At 43.6% G+C, this 19,977-nt stretch overlaps 1 protein-coding gene across 2 annotated transcripts in view; it reads left to right on the top strand.

Annotated features, from left to right (window-relative positions):
• LRRC49 (leucine rich repeat containing 49) overlaps positions 1–18,549 on the top strand; it is a 447,480-nt gene extending 428,931 nt beyond the window's left edge. Inside the window, exon 17 of one of the 2 annotated variants that reach the window (XM_069222363.1) lies at positions 17,963–18,549. In XM_069222363.1, the coding sequence (XP_069078464.1) occupies positions 17,963–18,166 (204 nt within the window). In that variant the 3' untranslated portion in view covers positions 18,167–18,549. The remainder of the gene's footprint in view (positions 1–17,962) is intronic. The other variant, XM_069222364.1, reaches the window with a different exon arrangement.
• The last annotated feature ends 1,428 nt before the right edge of the window (positions 18,550–19,977 follow it).

The raw sequence follows: 19,977 nt of genomic DNA, 5'->3' as shown, positions 1-19,977 counted from the left end.
AGGAACACTCAGGCAATATTTTGCTGCCAGAGCATAGAGTCATTGGAGTCCTGTCCTTTAGATTACTGTAAAATAAGTAAAAGTAAAACAGCCTTTATCCATTTTTAAAAATGTTAGCTAGAAAATCATAATCTGAAATGAGGTTGACTTTCAAGCTTGAAAGCCTGAATCATAGCACAGAAAAAAGTGGATTTATCCAACTCAGTTGTCCATGGTTTCTGACCTCTTGGAGTTGAGCTCCTGCTAGGGTTCTTCTGCACCGTAAAGCTTTCTTAAGTGCAGAAGTAAAATAGTTTTCTGGGGCTATCCCCCACCATGTCTGAGTGCTCAAGAACAGCTAAAAAAGGTGTGCCTAGGTGTTGGCCAGACTTTTACTTGTCACTTAGAAATATTTTGTCTATTTTTCCACTTTTTTTGTTTTTTTTTCATAGATTTGTATCTTTTTTCATTATTTTCCACTGAAAACAGTTTTGGGTTCTAGCTTATTTCGTTGATTTTCAGTGTTCCGTTTTTACTATTAATCACTCTTCACTCTTTTCTTTATTTTGTTGTCTCAGTGAATTTGAAGAGTGTGTGTTACTATTACTGTTCTTTGGGATATACTTAATAGGGTTGTTTGTTTGTTGATTTTAGTGTTTCATTGTAAGCAATAATTTTTATTAGAGCGATTTAAAAAAAAAAAATCCATTGTCATTTGATACACATTTAACATGATTTTTGCTGACAGCACTTTCATTGTTTTTGGTTTGCAATTCATTTTGGCATGTCTTTTTCCATTTAAAGTTAATTGTGTTATTTTACTTCTTCTGTAACCTGTACCCTTTATCCAATTTGCTTTAGTGTTGCTTTATTTTGACTCAGTCCAGTTGTGAAAATGGACCTTCTCTACAACCTGCTGTATGGATTGTTAAGCACTACACGTGAATCCACTTTCACTAAAAATTGTCTTTCGGGCCCATCTGCCACTGACGACATAGGTTGTTAGCAATAAACCTGTTTATATCGCTGACCTGGACTATGTGTCACTGACAAGCAAGTTTGTTACTAATGCTGCTTCATTTTTTTATTTCTCTACATGCAGACTACCTTTTCCTCATCGGTATATATGTATATTCTATTTTCTAAAATGTAAGTGACTGCTCGAATGAGTCGTCTTTTTCATTACATAGTGCAGATTTTCATTAAGAAATCTCTGAAATGACACATCGATAAATCTAATATAGCGTTTACCCTCAAGATGTAGAACGTGCCCCGACACCAGTGATAGTGTAACGCAACGAACTAAAATTTGAATAGTACTTCAGACTTTTCATCATGTTATATAAATAAATAACATTTGACTGTTGCGGATTAAAATTTAGAGAACAGATTCGAGTAGCTATTTATGATCATTGACAATATTAGGGACAGCTAGAAAACTTTTGGTTCATTTTATCACCCTACATAATCTAAATATTATGTAGGGATGATGCAAGACATGAAATAAAATTGCAAGAAGTTTATAATGAATCACGAGGACTGGCCTTCGACACACTTCCTTTTGTGTAACTTGGATCATCCCACGGCTTGAAGTTACCTCCTTCAAGTTCTGGCACAGTGCAGAGTACGAGGAAAATAACAGGACAGATGCATGAAAGTATTATGTTTCAACGTCAGAGTCTGGAGCTGCTTATGAGGATTGCACATCTGCAAGCTGTCCTCTCCCAAGGCGTAGGAAGGCTTTGGAGCAGTGCAGCTGCTTCGGCTCTCATTTGCACTTACCCATGTTTCAAGCCGTGACCTACAAAGTGCTTGTGAAAACTCACATTGCTGCACTTTAGATGTGAAGGTAATAGTCTGTTCGCTGCAAAGCATTCTGCGTTGGAACATGATGCTCGTGTAAGAATTCTTTGAGCTTCACGTGCTCGTACCTTTTTCCATATTGCGACATTGGTACATTGCCTTTTTCCTCCTCATGCCTCTAATTACGCAGTTGTGACATGGATATACTAGACAAAGCAAAATGCGTGATTGGATTTATGCAAATTTAGTTCCCATTTTTTAAATGCGGTAACTATTGTCCTGGATTTCGTATATTTTACAATCAGAAGTTGTATTCTGTAATCATTTTTTTAATTTTTATTTTTAATTGAGTTAGTGAAAAATAGTGTGCAGTTATTACCCGCCACCAAGCTAGGGACCACGCAGACTGTTCCGACTTTCCTCCTTATGTATCACTCTTGCTTTTTTGAGGCTGACAGGTTATGTAATGCAGGGTAGTTTATGGTGAGCTACTGGGACAGAAAGCGATGTAAAACAGAATAAAAGGAGTCTTTGTTGGGTATATTTTGTAGACATTAAAAAGTGAATCAATCATGTTGGTGGGGTTAGGTTTCTATCAGTGGGCTGCAGTCATTCTGAGCTCAGCTTTTTTTCTTTAGGAAACTATACCACATAAGTGCGCTCTAAATACAGAACATTCTTAGCAACATGTGAGCCCCTTGCAGAGCTACCCCTGGCTCTGCATTTGAAAGCATTCTCTCTCTTTGAGCCACTGTCAAAAATCAAGCACACCCGTCTAAACCACACCATGGCACTTGTAATGTCACTTTCATCCTGATCCTAAACTGACCGAGTATGGAGTATCTGTATTTTGGTTTTCTGCATTTTTCTTTTTTTTACAACTGTTTTTTTCATGTGGCCTCCAAGGTTGAAGGGCTACAAACCGTACACTTCCTGCTCATGCTAGATGTCAGTGAACAACTTGCATCTATAATGTTTGTGGTGTTGGGTAGGTCCCATGACTTGCCTTCTTACAATCTCTGTGCCTTGATGCAGCCCAAGGCTTGAGAGAGGAGGCTGAGCTCCTTATGGCTTCCTAAAAATCAAAGTAAAATACTCCATTCAGGTCCCAAAGTAGGGGCCACATGTTGTCAACAAGCCATTCTCTGAGAATACATAGACATAAGAAGAGAGAGAGAGCATTCTCCTAAGTACAAGAAGCAGAAGAGGTCTAAGGATATGTTACCGTCTTTATCGTCAGAAGCAGTTCCAACTCTAAACATGCACAACTGATCAGTTTTCCACCAAAAGTGTTCTCCGTTTAGCCCTGTAGGACTTTAAGAAGGCTGTGTTGGCCATCTGGTGTGCCTCAGGCGCCTCCACTGTAGATCCGTTGCATAAAACTCCAGCTGGCGGTAGTAGAAAGCCATCGGTCTTAGCATCTAAGAAGCCTTCAGCAGAACCACATTGAACATCAATTTTGCCCCCATTAAAGCATTCTAGTGCCACTGCTAGTCACTTCTCCTCCTAAGCCGTAGTTAAACTCTGATTCGCTGCCATCAAATTCAAGATCAGTTCTGACTTTCAGTACTCTCTGACTATATTGCAAGAGTGGTAACGAGAAGACATCTCAAAGAAAAATAATTTACTTTCTTTCCAAAATCCTGGTAAGAAGATTTGAAGATGACTTGCTTGGTTCATATTCAGAACAATTGATCTTTTTTTAACCGGCCCCTCATTATTTGGTGGAGGAAGCTGAGGATGAAGAGAGAGAAGCAGGCAGTTTGCGGCCCAAAAATTATACATATTCAGCCAAAGTCTCATTGTCTCTCAATGGATCTCTGATTAGAAAACACAGTATTCTGTATTCTGCAGTGATAAGGAAAGCTGCTGAGATGTGTAATGTCTCCTTGCTCATAGAGCAGCCAAATATATCCTTGTCCACTGAGATATTAGTGGTAAAGCAGGTGCTTATGGATCATGTTATATATTCTGCCCCAGGGGTGACATGTTCCATGGCTGGTAAATATAGGCTGGCTCCTGGCGAACCACCTTCGCCTTGAACTAATCTGATAGCTTAATTGTGGAGGTTTCTGCTTCCAATGGTAATTAGGGTGCTTCCTAGGTAGTCCTCCAGAGAGAGAGTCTAAGTGCTTGAATAACTTGGCAAAAAAAGGTTTTCACGTTGAATGTTATGCTTTGAAGTCTTACAACATGTGTTACTGGTTAGTGAGATACTGCCATATTTTGTGGGACATGACTTCAGTAGCTGCTTTCAATTTATAAGAGGAGTATAAACGGTCTTCCATGGGAAATATGAGACATTGCAACGCATGACATTACCATACATGTAATAAAAAAACATTAACCTTTACAATGCATTGCATTACATCATGGTCTCCTACAATGCTTTTTAGTATTATTATATATATATATATATATATATATATATATATATATATATATATATATTTGTTCGATGGCATGTGTAGCTGCAGATACACATGCTTTGCACATCCCGCCATCTAGTGTTGGGCTCGGAGTGTTACAAGTTGTTTTCTTCGAAGAAGTCTTTTGGAGTCACGAGATCGAGGGACTCCTCCCATTTCGGCTCCATTGCGCATGGGCATCGACTCCATCTTAGATTGTTTTTTTTCCGCCATCGGGTTCGGACGTGTTCCTTTTCGCTCCGTGTTTCGGGTCGGAAAGTTAGTTAGAATCTCGGAAAAATCGTCAGTATTGTTTGCGTTCGGTATCGGGTTAGTTACAACAGATCGACACCGACTTTTGAGGAGCTCCGGTGGCCCTTCGGGTTTTTTCGATCCCCCGTCGGGGCCTGGTCGGCCCGGCTACGTGTCTCTTCAAGGCTGATGGAACGGACCCCATTCCGCTTCTGCCCAAAATGTCACAACAAGTATCCGTATACAGATCAACATCTGGTCTGTAACTTGTGTTTGTCTCCAGAGCACAAGGAAGATACTTGTGAAGCCTGTCGAGCGTTTCAGTCGAGGAAGACATTAAGAGACCGAAGAGCGAGAAGACTGCAGATGGCGTCCGCACCGACAGGACAAGGGCGTTTCGAGGAGGAAGAAGAAACTTTCTCCATCCAGGAGTCGGACTCAGACGAGCTTGATCCCGAAGAAACGCCGAAAACCGTGAGTAAGACGTCGAAACATAAAACTCACGAGAAGAACACAAAAGCCCAGGGGACGCCACCGGCAACAGGCCATGGCTTAACCCGAAAAATAGGTGACCGATCATCGGCACCGAAAAAGGGCACGCTTGTGTCGAAGTCATCCGACTCTGGTCAAGATACCGGCACACAGCAATCTCGGGCCAGAGGCAGCGGCTCCGAGCAAGTTCGGCACCGAGACAGTGGCACCGAAATGGGTCGGCACCGAGACACCACGACGCCGAAAATAAAGAAGGTTTCGTCGGAGCCCAAAAAGGCGACCAAAAAGGTTTTGATTCCAAAACATCCAGCCTTGGAACCGAAAACAGGTTCCTACACAGAGGAACAGGGATTGTCCTCCCAAATGCAAGGACATAAGTTCGGACAAGAACTTGAATCAATGGAGCCAGACTACACTCAAAGGAGGCTCCACATTCAAATGGACACAGGGAAGATAAGCACTCTTCCCCCAATTAAAATGAAAAGAAGACTTGCCTTTCAAGAAAAGGACAAGCAGCCACAGGCAAAGGTGGCAAGACAAACAACTCCACCACCATCTCCACCAACATCAATGCACACATCACCGGTAGCCACTCCACCATTAATGCAATCCCCAACTCATACTGCAATGAGTCAAGATGATCCCGACGCATGGGACCTTTATGATGCTCCAGTATCAGATAACAGCCCAGACTGTTACCCTGCGAGACCGTCGCCACCTGAAGACAGTACATCCTACACGCAGGTGGTCTCAAGGGCAGCTGCTTTTCATAACGTCACCTTGCATGCAGAACCGATTTGAAGATGACTTTTTGTTTAATACACTATCCTCCACTCATAGCCAATACCAAAGCTTACCTATGCTCCCTGGAATGCTAAAACACTCCAAACAAGTATTTCAGGATCCTGTGAAAGGCAGGGCCATAACTCCAAGGGTGGAGAAAAAGTACAAGCCACCGCCAACAGACCCTGTTTATATTACGCAGCAATTAACACCAGACTCTGTGGTTGTTGGGGCAGCTCGCAAGAGAGCAAACTCTCACACCTCGGGAGACGCTCCACCTCCAGACAAGGAGAGTTGCAAATTCGACGCTGCAGGAAAAAGGGTTGCGGCACAAGCAGCAAACCAATGGCACATTGCCAACTCACAAGCACTTCTGGCAAGATACGATAGAGCTCATTGGGACGAAATGCAGCATTTCATAGAACTCTTACCCAAAGAGTTCCAGAAAAGGGCGCAACAAGTGGTGGAGGAAGGACAAAGTATCTCAAATAATCAGATACGGTCAGCAATGGATGCAGCAGATACAGCTGCAAGGACAGTAAATACTGCAGTAACAATAGGGAGACATGCATGGTTGCGTACGTCAGGATTCAAGCCGGAAATACAACAAGCCGTGCTGATTATGCCTTTTAATGAACAGCAGTTGTTTGGGCCGGAGGTGGACACTGCTATTGAGAAACTTAAAAAAGACACTGATACGGCAAAAGCCATGGGCGCACTCTACTCCCCACAGAGCAGAGGCACATTTCAGAAGACACAATTTAGGGGGGGGTTTCGAGGTCAACCTACAGAAGCCACAACCTCACAAGCAAGGCCCACTTATCAAAGCCAATATCAGCGGGAAGTTTTCGGGGGCAATATAGAGGGGGACAATTCCAAAAGAATAGAGGGAAGTTTCAAAGCCCCAAAACTCCTCAAAACAAGCAGTGACTTTCAAGTCACACATCCCCAACACATAACACCTGTGGGGGGGAGACTAAGCAATTTTTACAAACATTGGGAGGAGATTACAACAGACACTTGGGTACTAGCAATTATCCAGCATGTTTATTGCATAGAATTTCTCAAATTCCCTCCAAACGTCCCACCGAAAACACACAATATGTCAAAACAACACACGGATCTTCTAGGACTAGAGGTCCAGGCATTGCTACAGAAAGGAGCAATAGAATTAGTACCAATTCAACAGAAAGGAACAGGAGTTTACTCTCTGTACTTTCTCATACCCAAAAAGGACAAAACACTAAGACCTATATTAGATCTAAGAACATTAAATACCTACATCAAATCAGACCACTTTCACATGGTGACATTACAAGACGTAATCCCACTGCTCAAACAACAAGACTACATGACAACACTAGACCTAAAGGATGCATATTTCCATATAACAATACATCCTTCACACAGAAAGTACCTAAGATTTGTATTCCAAAGGGTACACTACCAATTCAAAGTGTTGCCATTCGGAATAACTACTGCTCCAATAGTCTTTACAAAATGCCTGGCAGTAGTAGCTGCGCATATCAGAAGGCAGCAAATACATGTGTTCCCGTACCTAGACGATTGGTTAATCAAAACCAAAACACTAGAACGGTGTTCACAACACACAAAGTACGTCATAGAAACCCTACACAAACTAGGTTTCTCAATCAACTACACAAAGTCACACCTTCAGCCGTGTCAGACACAGCAATACTTAGGGGCAACAATCGACACAGCAAGAGCGATTGCCATGCCAAGTCCACAAAGAGTACAAGCATTTCACAATGTAATACAGGTCATATATCCAAACCAAAGGATACAAGTCAAAATAGTAATGAAACTACTAGGCATGATGTCCTCATGCATAGCCATTGTCCCAAACGCAAGATTGCACATGTGGCCCTTACAACAGTGCCTAGCATCACAATGGTCACAGGCACAGGGTCAACTTCTAGATCTAGTGTTGATAGACCGCCAAACATACACCTCGCTTCAATGGTGGAACAATATAAATTTAAACCAAGGGCGGCCTTTTCAAGACCCAGTGCCTCAATTCGTGATAACTACAGATGCCTCCATGATAGGGTGGGGAGCACACCTCAATCAACACAGCATTCAGGGACAATGGAACACTCAGCAGAAACAGTTTCACATAAATCACCTAGAACTATTGGCAGTATTTCTAGTGTTAAAAGCTTTTCAACCAATAATAAGCCACAAACACATTCTTGTCAAAACAGACAACATGACAACGATGTATTACCTAAACAAACAGGGAGGGACACACTCAACACAGTTGTGTCTCCTGACACAGAAAATATGGCATTGGGCGATACACAACCACATTCGCCTATTAGCATAGTTTATTCCAGGAATTCAGAATCAATTAGCAGACAATCTCTCTTGGGATCACCAACAAATCCACAAATGGGAGATTCACCCCCAAGTACTACATACGTACTTCCCAAATTGGGGGACACCACAAATAGACCTATTTGCAACAAAAGAAAACGCAAAATGCCAAAGCTTCGCATCCAGGTACCCACAAGATCAGTCTCTGGGCAATGCATTATGGATGAGTTGGTCAGGGATATTTGCATACGCTTTTCCCCCTCTCCCACTCCTTCTATATCTAGTAAACAAATTGAGTCAAAACAAACTCAAACTCATACTCATAGCACCAACTTGGGCAAGACAACCTTGGTACACAACACTACTAGACCTCTCAGTAGTACCTCATGTCAAACTACCAAACAGACCAGATCTGTTAACTCAACACAATCAACAGATCAGACACCCCAATCCAGCATCGCTGAATCTAGCAATTTGCTCCTGAGGTCTTAGAGTTCGGACACTTAGACCTTACACAAGAATGTATGGAAGTCATAAAACAAGCTAGGAAACCAACCACTAGACATTGCTATGCAAATAAGTGGAAAAGGTTAGTTTATTATTGCCATAATAATCAAATTTAACCTTTACATGCATCTGCTAAAGACATCGTAAGCTACTTGCTACTTTTGCAAAAGTCAAAACTAGCTTTTTCATCCATTAAGATACATCTTACCGCAATTTCAGCTTACCTGCAAATTACCCACTCAACTTCATTGTTTAGGATACCAGTCATTAAAGCCTTTATGGAAGGCCTAAAAAGAATTATACCACCAAGAACACCACCAGTTCCTTCATGGAACCTCAACATTGTCTTAACATGACTCATGGGGCCACCTTTTGAGCCCATGCACTCATGTGAAATGCAATATTTAACATGGAAAGTTGCATTTCTAATTGCCATCACATCTCTAAGAAGAGTAAGTGAAATCCAAGCATTTACCATACAAGAACCATTTATTCAAATACACAAGCATAAAATAGTTCTTCGAATAAATCCAAAATTCTTACCAAAAGTCATATCACTGTTCCACTTGAATCAAACAGTAGAACTACCAGTGTTCTTCCCACAACCAGATTCTGTAGCTGAGAGAGCACTACATACGTTAGACATCAAAAGAGCGTTAATGTACTACATTGACAGAACCAAAGAAATTCGGAAAACAAAACAATTATTTGTTGCTTTCCAAAAACCTCATTCAGGAAATCCAATTTCCAAACAAGGCATTGCTAGATGGATAGTTAAATGCATTCAAACCTGTTATGTCAAAGCAAAGAGACAACTGCCTATTACACCAAAGGCACACTCAACTAGAAAGAAGGGTGCTACCATGGCCTTTCTAGGAAACATTCCAATGACTGAGATATGTAGGGCAGCCACATGGTCTACGCCTCATACGTTTACCAAGCACTATTGCGTTGATGTGTTAACAGCACAACAAGCCACAGTAGGCCAGGCAGTACTACGAACTTTGTTTCAAACAACTTCAACTCCTACAGGCTGAACCACCGCTTTTGGGGAGATAACTGCTTACTAGTCTATGCAAAGCATGTGTATCTGCAGCTACACATGCCATCGAACGGAAAATGTCACTTACCCAGTGTACATCTGTTCGTGGCATGAGACGCTGCAGATTCACATGCGCCCACCCACCTCCCCGGGAGCCTGTAGCCGTTTCGAAGTTGATCTTGAACATTTGTAAATTTGTAAATATATCATCTTAAACTACATTATGTACATACATGTTTACTCCATTGCATGGGCACTATTACTGTAATACACAACTCCTACCTCACCCTCTGCGGGGAAAACAATCTAAGATGGAGTCGACGCCCATGCGCAATGGATCCGAAATGGGAGGAGTCCCTCGATCTCGTGACTCGAAAAGACTTCTTCGAAGAAAACAACTTGTAACACTCCGAGCCCAACACTAGATGGCGGGATGTGCAAAGCATGTGAATCTGCAGCGTCTCATGCCACGAACAGATGTACACTGGGTAAGTGACATTTTCCATATATATATATATATATATATATGTGCTCTCCGCCTAAATTTGGGAACTTCCCAGAGTTCTCCTTTGTTTTTTGCATATATATATATATATATATATATATATATTATAAATTCCCATATATATATATATGTATGTATGTATTCGTTTTCACTCAACCTTCTTTTACAGTCCTTTAGACAAGTGATAGCACGCCTCCTCCAGGAAAGCTATGAGATTGCTGGTAAGTTTTCTCACTAACCAGAGCAGTAGCGCTCCAAGATGGTGCCCTTAGGAAGCCAGTTGAGGAAGCTCCAACCAAAGGTCCTAGGGGCGAGTAGGCCTCGATCACGTGGACGTTATAAAAATGGCAATAATCCTGCTCCCACAGGAACCCACAGAGGTGCCTGTGAAGATGCTGCTAGAATCCACAGTTGCTTCAGTTGATCAGAAGATGGTTGTAAGATGGAAAAAGAAATGGATAATCCACTGACTTTGTTAAAAGGTTTGTGAACAAAACGTCAGACCTTCAAAAAGAAGTCACTTTTATTATGTTCCTTGTTCACTCTGTATTTTTGAGAGGCACCTAAATATCATGGTAACTAGGGGAAATGCATAAGGAAGGACGGAAAAATAAGGGTAAGAAAAGCATCTGAAGCCAGAGCTTTGGAATCCGCTCTCCAACTGAAGCATTGAAGTAGCTGGGCATTGAGATGAGAAGTGAAGACATTAATCAAGAATGAACCTCATCAGGTGTGAAGAGCCTAGAAACCTGGTAAATGTAATTGTCAGTCCCTGCTGCCTGACAGATGCCAAGAATGTATTCTGCCTTTGCACAAATGTGACGGTGAAGACAGAATTCACCGAGACTGACAACAGGCTGTGTGAAAAAGTCTGCTTTACTAAAAAAAAGGTACACTTAACATCATAAACCTGGGCCTTTGCCTCACAAAACTACCAGCCTCACTATACATATAATTTACCTGTACCACCCCAGCCCCTCCCCTCCTCTTTCCCCCCACTTTACTATTACAATCCTGTAATTTCCACCTGTGATTGCTGGCTTTACACTCCCTTCCAGTTTCTAGTCACTCTGCAACTGTAACTGACATAATTTCCTGCTGAACTTTTAACAACCTGATTTTTCCACGCTTGATCCAGTCTACCCATTCCTTTTCCACCTGGACTACTCCCACCACCAAGAAAAAGTCCCTAAATACATTTTCTGCACCCCGACACCCCAAACAAGTAGGAGCCCTCTAACATGCGTGCAATATACTGCAGAGGCTGTCCTTGATGTGCACAAATATAGTTCCATGCCCATAAAGGACAAATTGACCCCATCCCCACTGAAGAACTCTGCATCCTCAAACCTTAAGTCAGCATGTTCTAAGACAGTAATGCCCCTCTCACCACAAAAACCCTGCATCTCTTTGTTTATCTTCTGCCTTGCGCGCTCAATAGCATCCAGTCTTCTTGCCCTGCGACAGACCATCCTCAGAACAAATGCTGTCCAAATATTGTGGCACCCTGACCACTGCTGCTGTATCTCCTGTAAGTACATTTTCATACTCTTTATAACTTGCAAACCTTTTTCACAAACTAGATTGTTTCCCCTAAATGTACTATTTGCAAATCCGGGCACTGGCCTTTCACCATCAGCTTATTCAAGTAAGGTAAGTTCCTGCCATCACATCCCCACTTTCCCTGCCACTGTACACTGTACAAGGAAGTGTTGAGGTCTAAGTTGCCTCCCCGGCTGCTCTGATGTGCTTGTCTTTGCACCCACTTGATACAGGAGTGGCCCACCAGCCAAACTGAAAGAACCTCACTCTCCTGGCCAGGTGCTGAACCTGTAAAAATCACAAAGACAAGAAAATAACCAACCAAGCACACCCCCAATGCACACATACCTCTGAAACAGTCTGAAACCCATCTTCCTGCAGTCATTATGCGCTCCCTACCCCATCCCCTCCTACCAGCTTCTGTAGCCAGGTATATTCTAAAAGAATGCATACCAAATGCTGAGGCCTCAAAACCCAGCAACTTAACTGATTTCCTAAGTACTGACAGCAGCTGAAAAGCTGTTTTTATCATTGTGAATGAAAACCATCTGTCAAGCCAGTCCCCCTTTAACCCGTAAGGCTCTGCCCCAATGCACGTGGCATGCACTCTTCTCAGGGTAGGCTCTCTATTGGACACTACTGCCCTGTCCTTTTTGGTACATTTTTGACCTGTGAAGCCATATCCACATTGACTCTCCTGTAAACTGTATGTTCTCCCACAACACACCTTGTCCTTCCCTGCCCCCCAGGAACTCCAGCACCCGAAATGCCCCGAAGAACATCCAAACCTTCAAGGAACTGAGCAATATTGCTTCTGCGTGGTCCAAGTATATCATGGGCAAAGTCGGCAAAATGGCAGTGAGAATAAATAAAGTTTTGGTTCTTCTAGCTGGCCCCGTCGTTCCCACCTCCCTAGCCCACCCTTCTAACATGCGCTTTCCCAATCCCTCTGCCGAAGGGGTAGACCCCCAAAACCATTTCCCCATACAGGCAATCCCTGCCAATTTTACTCATCACACTGCATTGCCCCCCATTCTGTAAGTGTCAATTTGTATTGCATTACAACCTCCACTCTCTCCAAGACCTGCTGTCGCTTGCATGCCCCATTTTTCACAAATTCCAGCCAGGCTTGTGAGTATGCTTGCCGGGTGAGGACTGCCAGTGAATTCAATTCGAGTTGAAGTATCCTCTGTCTCCATTGTCCATAATTCAAGAGGCATTGGGCACTTCATGAGCTCCACGTCCATGGCCAGACCAAGGAACCTCTCCCACTGTGAACGAGACAGAGCATCGGCAATGTCATTGTCCATCCCCTGGCTGTGCCTTGCTACAAATGCTATATCTTGCTGCAGTCAGAGCAATTAAAAAACTCTCAGTAGCTTAGCCACCTGCACATCCCTGGCTAATTGCTGGTTGACTACATGCACAACTGCCATGTTGTCAATCCTAAAAAGCACCCTTGTATGGGCCAGTTCCTTCCACCATAGGATCACTGCTATGACCAGGGAGAAGAAATCCAGGAAGGCAATGCTGTACCCACCCCACATCCAAGGAAGAGGCCACTCCTCTGCACACCATCTGCCCTGCCAGTAAATGCCAAAGCCCACCCTTCCTGCCGAATCAGAGAAGATCTGGGTGTGACATTTAAACTCCTGCCAAGTCTTCAGAGGTACCCCATTAAAGGCACCTAAAAACATATGCCACATCCGTAGGTCATCTTTTACCCCTGCTGTCAGCCATACGTGGTGGTGTGGTAGCTGTCTGCCTGCCTGCCAGGGTCAACCCCAGTCCCCTGCAAAATGTGCTCCCTGCTCTCACGACCCTGCGTGAAAAATTCAGGGGGCCCAGCGAGACATGTATCTCTCTCACATTCACTTTTTCTCTTCCCTGCATGACATCCAACAGCTTTGTCATTGTCACCTTTTTCTTCTCTGGTAGGCAGGCCTTCATTGCCACTGAGCTGATTTCAGTTCCCCAAAATGACAGAGAAGTACTGGGGCCAACCGTCGTTTCTGGTGCCAAACGGACCCCTAACTCACTCATAATGTTCTGGAATGTACCCATCAACACCTTGCACTGTTGTGTGTCAGGTTCACCTGCGATAAAGAAATTGTACAAGTAGTGCTTGATCTGTTTGTGCCCCAACTGCTATGTAAACACCCATTGCAGAAACGTGCCAAGGCATTCGGAAAGCGCACGAGATGGAGCAGCCCATCTGCAAAACCTTATCCACATACCAGCATTCTTCAAATTGGATACCAGGAATTGGAAGTTGTCAGAGGGTACCTGCAACAAACCGAAAACCGACTTAATGTCGCTCTTTGCCAGGAGGGCCCCCTGTCTTATCTCCTCCACCAAGGAGAATGCCACATCCACAGATGTGTAAGACACTGATACCTGCATCTCGGGAATAAAATCATTCACTGAATTTCCTTCTGGCCACAACAAATGCTGGATCAATCTGAATTGTCATTGTTCCTTCTTTGGCACAACACCAATAGGGGGCACAATCAAGTTCAGGATCGGTCAATCCGAAAAAGGGACTGCCATGCGACCTTCCCATATCTCTTTCTGCAGCTAGTCCCATACCATCTGTTTGTGTGTCCCTGCCGATTTCAGGTTATCAGCCCATAATCGCCCCCTAGGTCCTTTGTACCCCAACCTGAAGTAAAGCCATCCTTCAGTATAGTTGTTTCTTCTGGTTTATCATATTGTGGCTGCCAAAAAAGCAACCTATCTTGGTTAACTGGTGTAGGAGCTCTCCCTACCCCCCACCCTCCCCCCCCCACCCCCAAAAGACCTTGAGAACCCCTCCCACCCCGGGCATTATTAGAGGTGTTGAACTGCTGGCCCCCTGCACAACTTTCCTGTTATTGCCACTGTCCTCCCGTTCCACCAGAGGTATTCTCCCCACCATAGCAGTTGACAAGCACATGTCTACCTGAACTTCTGAAGCATTTATGCTGGAACTTACAGTATTCTCTTATACAGAGGCCTCTGTTGAAGTCCCAGCAAGCCCCATATGACTGCTCCCACTGCCTTGTCCGCTACTCCGTCCTTTGTTTGTGGTACGGTCTTGAAAGGGGTGGTAAACTATGGGTAGCCCGCTAGCCGTAAATACTGTCTTGCCAAAATTTGCCGGTTCCATATTGTGTTGCCATAGATCAGCATCAATTTCACCCCACCGTACCTCTGGATCCACGGCCATCCAAGCCCAGAATTCTTTGTCATACTGAACCCAGGTGTACCCCACCCACCCATAATTTAGCTGGGCCTTCCTGATCACATCCATGTATTTTAAGATGACTATCAACCTCTCTGGATATTTTTTGCAGTGGATGCTGACAAAGATCAGGAAGGCCGCTGTCCAATTTTCGATCATGACTGGGACTAGCGGCCATTTTGCCAGCTCAAACTCATCTTCTTTGGAACCCTCTTTTGTCCTCAGCTCCCGATGAAGGAGTTTCAATATTTTGTTGTACTCCCCCTCCCAAATTCTTTCTTTTGTTGCCATCACAAGGTCAGCCCCAAGTAGTTTCAGGTGTCCCCATGAAGAGGAGATTCTTGATTTTCAGTTCTTTGCTCTCTAGCCCTTCCTGCTTTTCAGTTTTGACCGCGTCCACCTGCACCCCATCCGATCTTGTCCAAACTGCTTCCTTATCACCTGCCTGATGTGTACTGTCTCCTTTAACAGTCGTCTGCTCCCTAAGGTCCCCCGTCATCCGTTCCCACCCCCAAGTCCACTACATACACTCCTTTCCAAAGGCAGGCTCCATTGACTCTACCACCACTGAGACCATCCTACCATTGTGACTTCCATGTACAAGCTACCCTGGCATCAAGGCCGGTGGCCCCTCCTGACTCTGCCGCCTCCTTGCAACACTCAACACCTGTAATACATGAGGAACAACATCATGAGTACCCCCCTACCCAGCCCATCACCGCCTTGCCACCATACAGCCTCTCCCTCCTGTGTTTCACTATCGTCCTGCATTTCCCCTTCCTCCAAACTCTCTTCCTCATAATCCAGCACAGTGTGTTTACTTCTCTCAAAACCCACCACCACCCATGGTGGCCCTAATGCCCTTCTTGATACCTGGATGTTCCTGTATGATGTATTCTGGCGGCTGTCGATGGGCGCTGAGGGGGCTGTAAGTGCCCTTTCTCCCACTGCTGCAGAACAAGAGCCTGACAGACGTCCCGGGCATTGGAGGTTGCTCGAAATCTTCCTTCCCTTGGTATCTCCAGTCCGGCGCTGTTCTTTGCCGCTGCCCTGAATGCACCTCCTCCCTCTTGATCCAGCTGGCCGCCCAGGGTCCTGCCTTATCTTTGTCGTAGGGGTGTCGAGCCATACCGAGTTCTTCTGAGTCCGCTGTGCCACTGTTCACTGGTAACTGTATAACAGAACAGAGGCCCGGTGTGCTGGTCAAAACGCTACTTACCTGCTCCTAAACACCTTGGTTTGATGTCCTACCTTCTGAAGCTTTGTCATCCGAGTGGCCCTTTGGACTCCCCTCCAGAAATATTAACCCCCTGCGGTCCCTCAACTCTGACCCGATGCTCCACCCAGGACCCCACCCCTTTCCCTCTGCAGACCTGCCTTCCGTACACGTTTGTTGAGGGCCTACAGTGAAAACCTCCCTCTTCCTCTGCATCGTCCACCTCCATGACCCACTCCTCAAACTGGGACACCTCATATTCATCCTCATTGCTCAAATCCATCATCGCTGCCACTAAAGAAGAGGTGGGGCCCGTGTCTCCTCCCGCAACCTTTGCCCCCTGTCCTGGTACACTCCATCCACCCATCATCCCTTGGTCCTGCCAGCCATGCTGCCTGGTGTGCTCTGTCTATGAACTTTTGCAATTCTCCCCTACACTCCCAATGGGGCCCTCTCTATATGTGCTGTGCTTGCCAGGTACCCTCCATCTTCCCTGCCAACCTCCACCGTATGTCCATATAACCGTCAGTGACTTGTTTATGATACATTGCTTGCACAGACCCTGGTGTGCAAAAAACTTCCTCCTGTCTGCCCTTTACCACCTGCTCTTCTCCTTGTGCCTTTATTTTGGCCTTGGCAGAGTCCCTCCCACCTCACCTGGAAGAAGTATCTGACTGAGGAGTGAGTACATGCTGAAGAAGTGGTGTGTTGAAGGGAAAACGGAGACACCAGCGAGTCCTGCAGCCACTCAAAATGAGTAGCGTGACCCAGGGAAATAACCTTGTAACCAACATAACAGATAGCACGAGAACAACGCAGGAAAAACTAGGAGAAACAAGACCATACACCTGTAAAGGCAAAACAACCTGTAAAGTACTACGTATTTAAGTAGTAAGGAATAAAACTGAAAAAACACTTATTTGACTGCCTTGAGCAGCTGGAAAGGAGGACTCAAGCTAGTTTTCCTCTCTTCTATGTGTCTCCTAACCAAGGCAGGGCGCCTCTACTTTGGCCTGTATAGTTCAGCTCCAGTGCCCATTAGGAAATGTAGTATTTTCTTGTTTCTGGTTCTACGTATGCTTTATTACTATCTGCTCTCCAGAATAAATAGAAAAGAGAAGTCATAACAGATGACCCTGTCTTGTCATAAGGTTTATACTCTTCTCTTATCTTACCATTTCATATAAAATGCTGTTATGGGTTGCCGAACTGCCTTGTGTAACTACCTTTTTATTACTACTTTTTGAGTGTTGTGTGGCGGAATTATCCATTTGCTCGTCTTCCCCATGTTTGTTTCTTAAACATTGTCTGATTTCTGAAGCATTGGCGTCAATTTTTTATTGTTGTCTATGTTTATTACAAATGGCATGGTAGCTAGGTAAAAGGCCACAGAACATGGTGCATAATTTGCTTTGAATCAAATAAAACGCTACTTAATTTCTGTTTCTCCTACTCCTTCTTCTTCTCCCCAATATAACATATATATATATATATATATATATATATATATATATATATATATATGTTGCATAGTACCATAGGTTTGCATTTTCTACGAGCTGTAAACAAAATGTTATCCTGTTACCTAAGTTAGTGGTATTAATTTTATTGGTCTTGGAAGTAAAAAGGCTAAGATGTACTTCCATGACGTGCATGTCACACATATGTAGGCAGGTAATGATTACCTGAGCCGTCTTTGCTGAGTTAATACCAGTGTCACCTTCTAAAGTCCTTCAATGCGATTGAAATGCCCGAGGAATCTGCAAACTCTTTCACTCCCAGGTCAGATTACCTTAGTTTATGTAGATAATTGTTTCATTTTATACACGTTAACGTGATTCCTGGCATACAAACCTGTTGTTTATTTTTCCAGGGCATCAGGGAGAGAAGTCTTTTTTGCAGAACCTATGTTCAGGACTTGGTGAAAGAAGCTACAGATATAAGTACAAAAAACGAATCCCTCCAGAGACTGTGGCCCCAGATGTTCATCGAACTTGTGAGAGATGCGGTGATAGAAGTCCGCGATAAAGACTCCTACATGAAACTCTGCCTGCAAAGGATCCTTGACCAGAAATAGCAGGGCAATGTAATGGTTTGCACAGTATTTCCATGAAGACTATGTGATTTGTATCCAAAAGTTGGAAGAGTATCAGACACAGTAGGGATAACCTTACTTTCTGGCACAGTGCCGTAAGCGTCACTGTAGAAAAAGCTCAAAGAGAACATTTCATGCGGGCTGTGGAACAGCAAAGAAATTGCAAGATTGAATCTCTGGTTTTCATAACCTCCAATTATTCGGTGCACCTGGATTAGTAATTCAGGTAATGATCAAAATAACGTTTTTTGCACATGCCTTATTCTTTCCCAAGGCCACCTACATGCACAGTGGGCACAGTGGAAAAATAATTTAAGTTTTTGTTTTTTCTTGGTGTAATCCAATAAATGACCATGTTTATACAACTCTGACATGTCCGGATGATTTAACGTTTTGGATTGTTTACAAAAACTGAATTGCACTAAATTGATGTGAAAGTTACAAAAGATAATATTAGACGTAAAAATATCCAGTTACACATTCCTTAAACCCCACCAAGAAAGGAAAACACTTGAAAACAGACTTAATTACGTTCCCGGAATGAAGCTGGCCTTGGTAGCGGATATTTTCATGCACCCTTGGAAATGGAAGAAAATGTGCACCCTTGGTATGCTTGCAACTTGTAAGCTGTTCTTGGCTGTTTATTTGTACTTAGTAAAGATTTTCTGCAGTTGGTTTTGATCAGGTAAAGCACTATCTATGTTTTCATGCACAACTAAAATTACTACATAGAATGTCTCTGGGTTTGAGGTGAACACATAAAGATGAGGTTGAATATGATGGATTATTGACATGTTACATACATATAGCAATACAGTACTGTGTAGAAATTGTACTAATGACGTTTATAGTGGAAGGGGTCGCCCATTTTAGCTGGAAGAGCGTTCCAATGCAGCGGTTCCAGTAGAAGCTGGATGATACTCTTTCAAGTTTAGTTGTGGCTAGTAGGTTTTGTTAGCTGAGTGTAGGTTGCAAGCAGACTCCTCAAAATCACACCAAGCAGTTTCATTATTGAAACATTTTAGCTGTAAACATTTACTGTTTGACCTGGCATCCTTGGCGTGGTTTCCTCTGCCTTTTTGCCTTTACCTCCTGTATTTTTGACTGTGTGCTGGATTTCATTTTTGCTGGTTTTGGTACTTTGGGCACTTTACCTCTGCTGATCAGTGCTAAAGCGCAAGTGCTTCCTGTGTAAATTGTGATTATGATTGGTTATCCATGATTGGCATATTTGGTTTACTAGTAAGTCCCTACTATAGTGAACCATGTGTGCCCAGGGCCTCTTGGCCCTGCAGCACTGATTGTGCCACCCACATGAGTAGCCATGTAAACATGTCTCAGACCTGCCATTGCAGTGTCTGTGTGTGCAGTTTTAAACTGCTATGTTCGTCTGGCAGTTGCACCCCCTTGCTAGGCCCAAACCTTCCCTTTTAGTACATGTAAGGCACTCCTAAGATGAGCCCAAGGTAGCCCCATGGGCAGGGTAAAGTGTATTTAACAGGTAGGAAATGTACTGGTGTATTTTACATGTTCTGATAGTGAAATACTTTCCAATTTGTTTTTCACTATTTCAAGACCTATCTCTCCCATTGTTAACATGGGGATTGCCTTGAAAAATGTGTAAAGCGTAATTTCCCTTTGGGAGCAGATAGAGATTTGGAGTCTCTTAACTCACAATTTAAAAATACATCTTTTAGTGAATATGGATTTTAACTTGTGTGTTTGAAAACGCCACTTTTAGAAAGTGGGCGTTTTCTTGCCTAACAATTCTGTGCTCTGCCTAGCTGTGGAAT

This window comes from Pleurodeles waltl, chromosome 3_1 (assembly GCF_031143425.1).
Source record: "Pleurodeles waltl isolate 20211129_DDA chromosome 3_1, aPleWal1.hap1.20221129, whole genome shotgun sequence".
Classification (NCBI taxonomy): domain Eukaryota; kingdom Metazoa; phylum Chordata; class Amphibia; order Caudata; family Salamandridae; genus Pleurodeles; species Pleurodeles waltl.
Note: the sequence above shows the minus strand (reverse complement) of the source record. Positions and strands in the feature narration are given on the sequence as shown.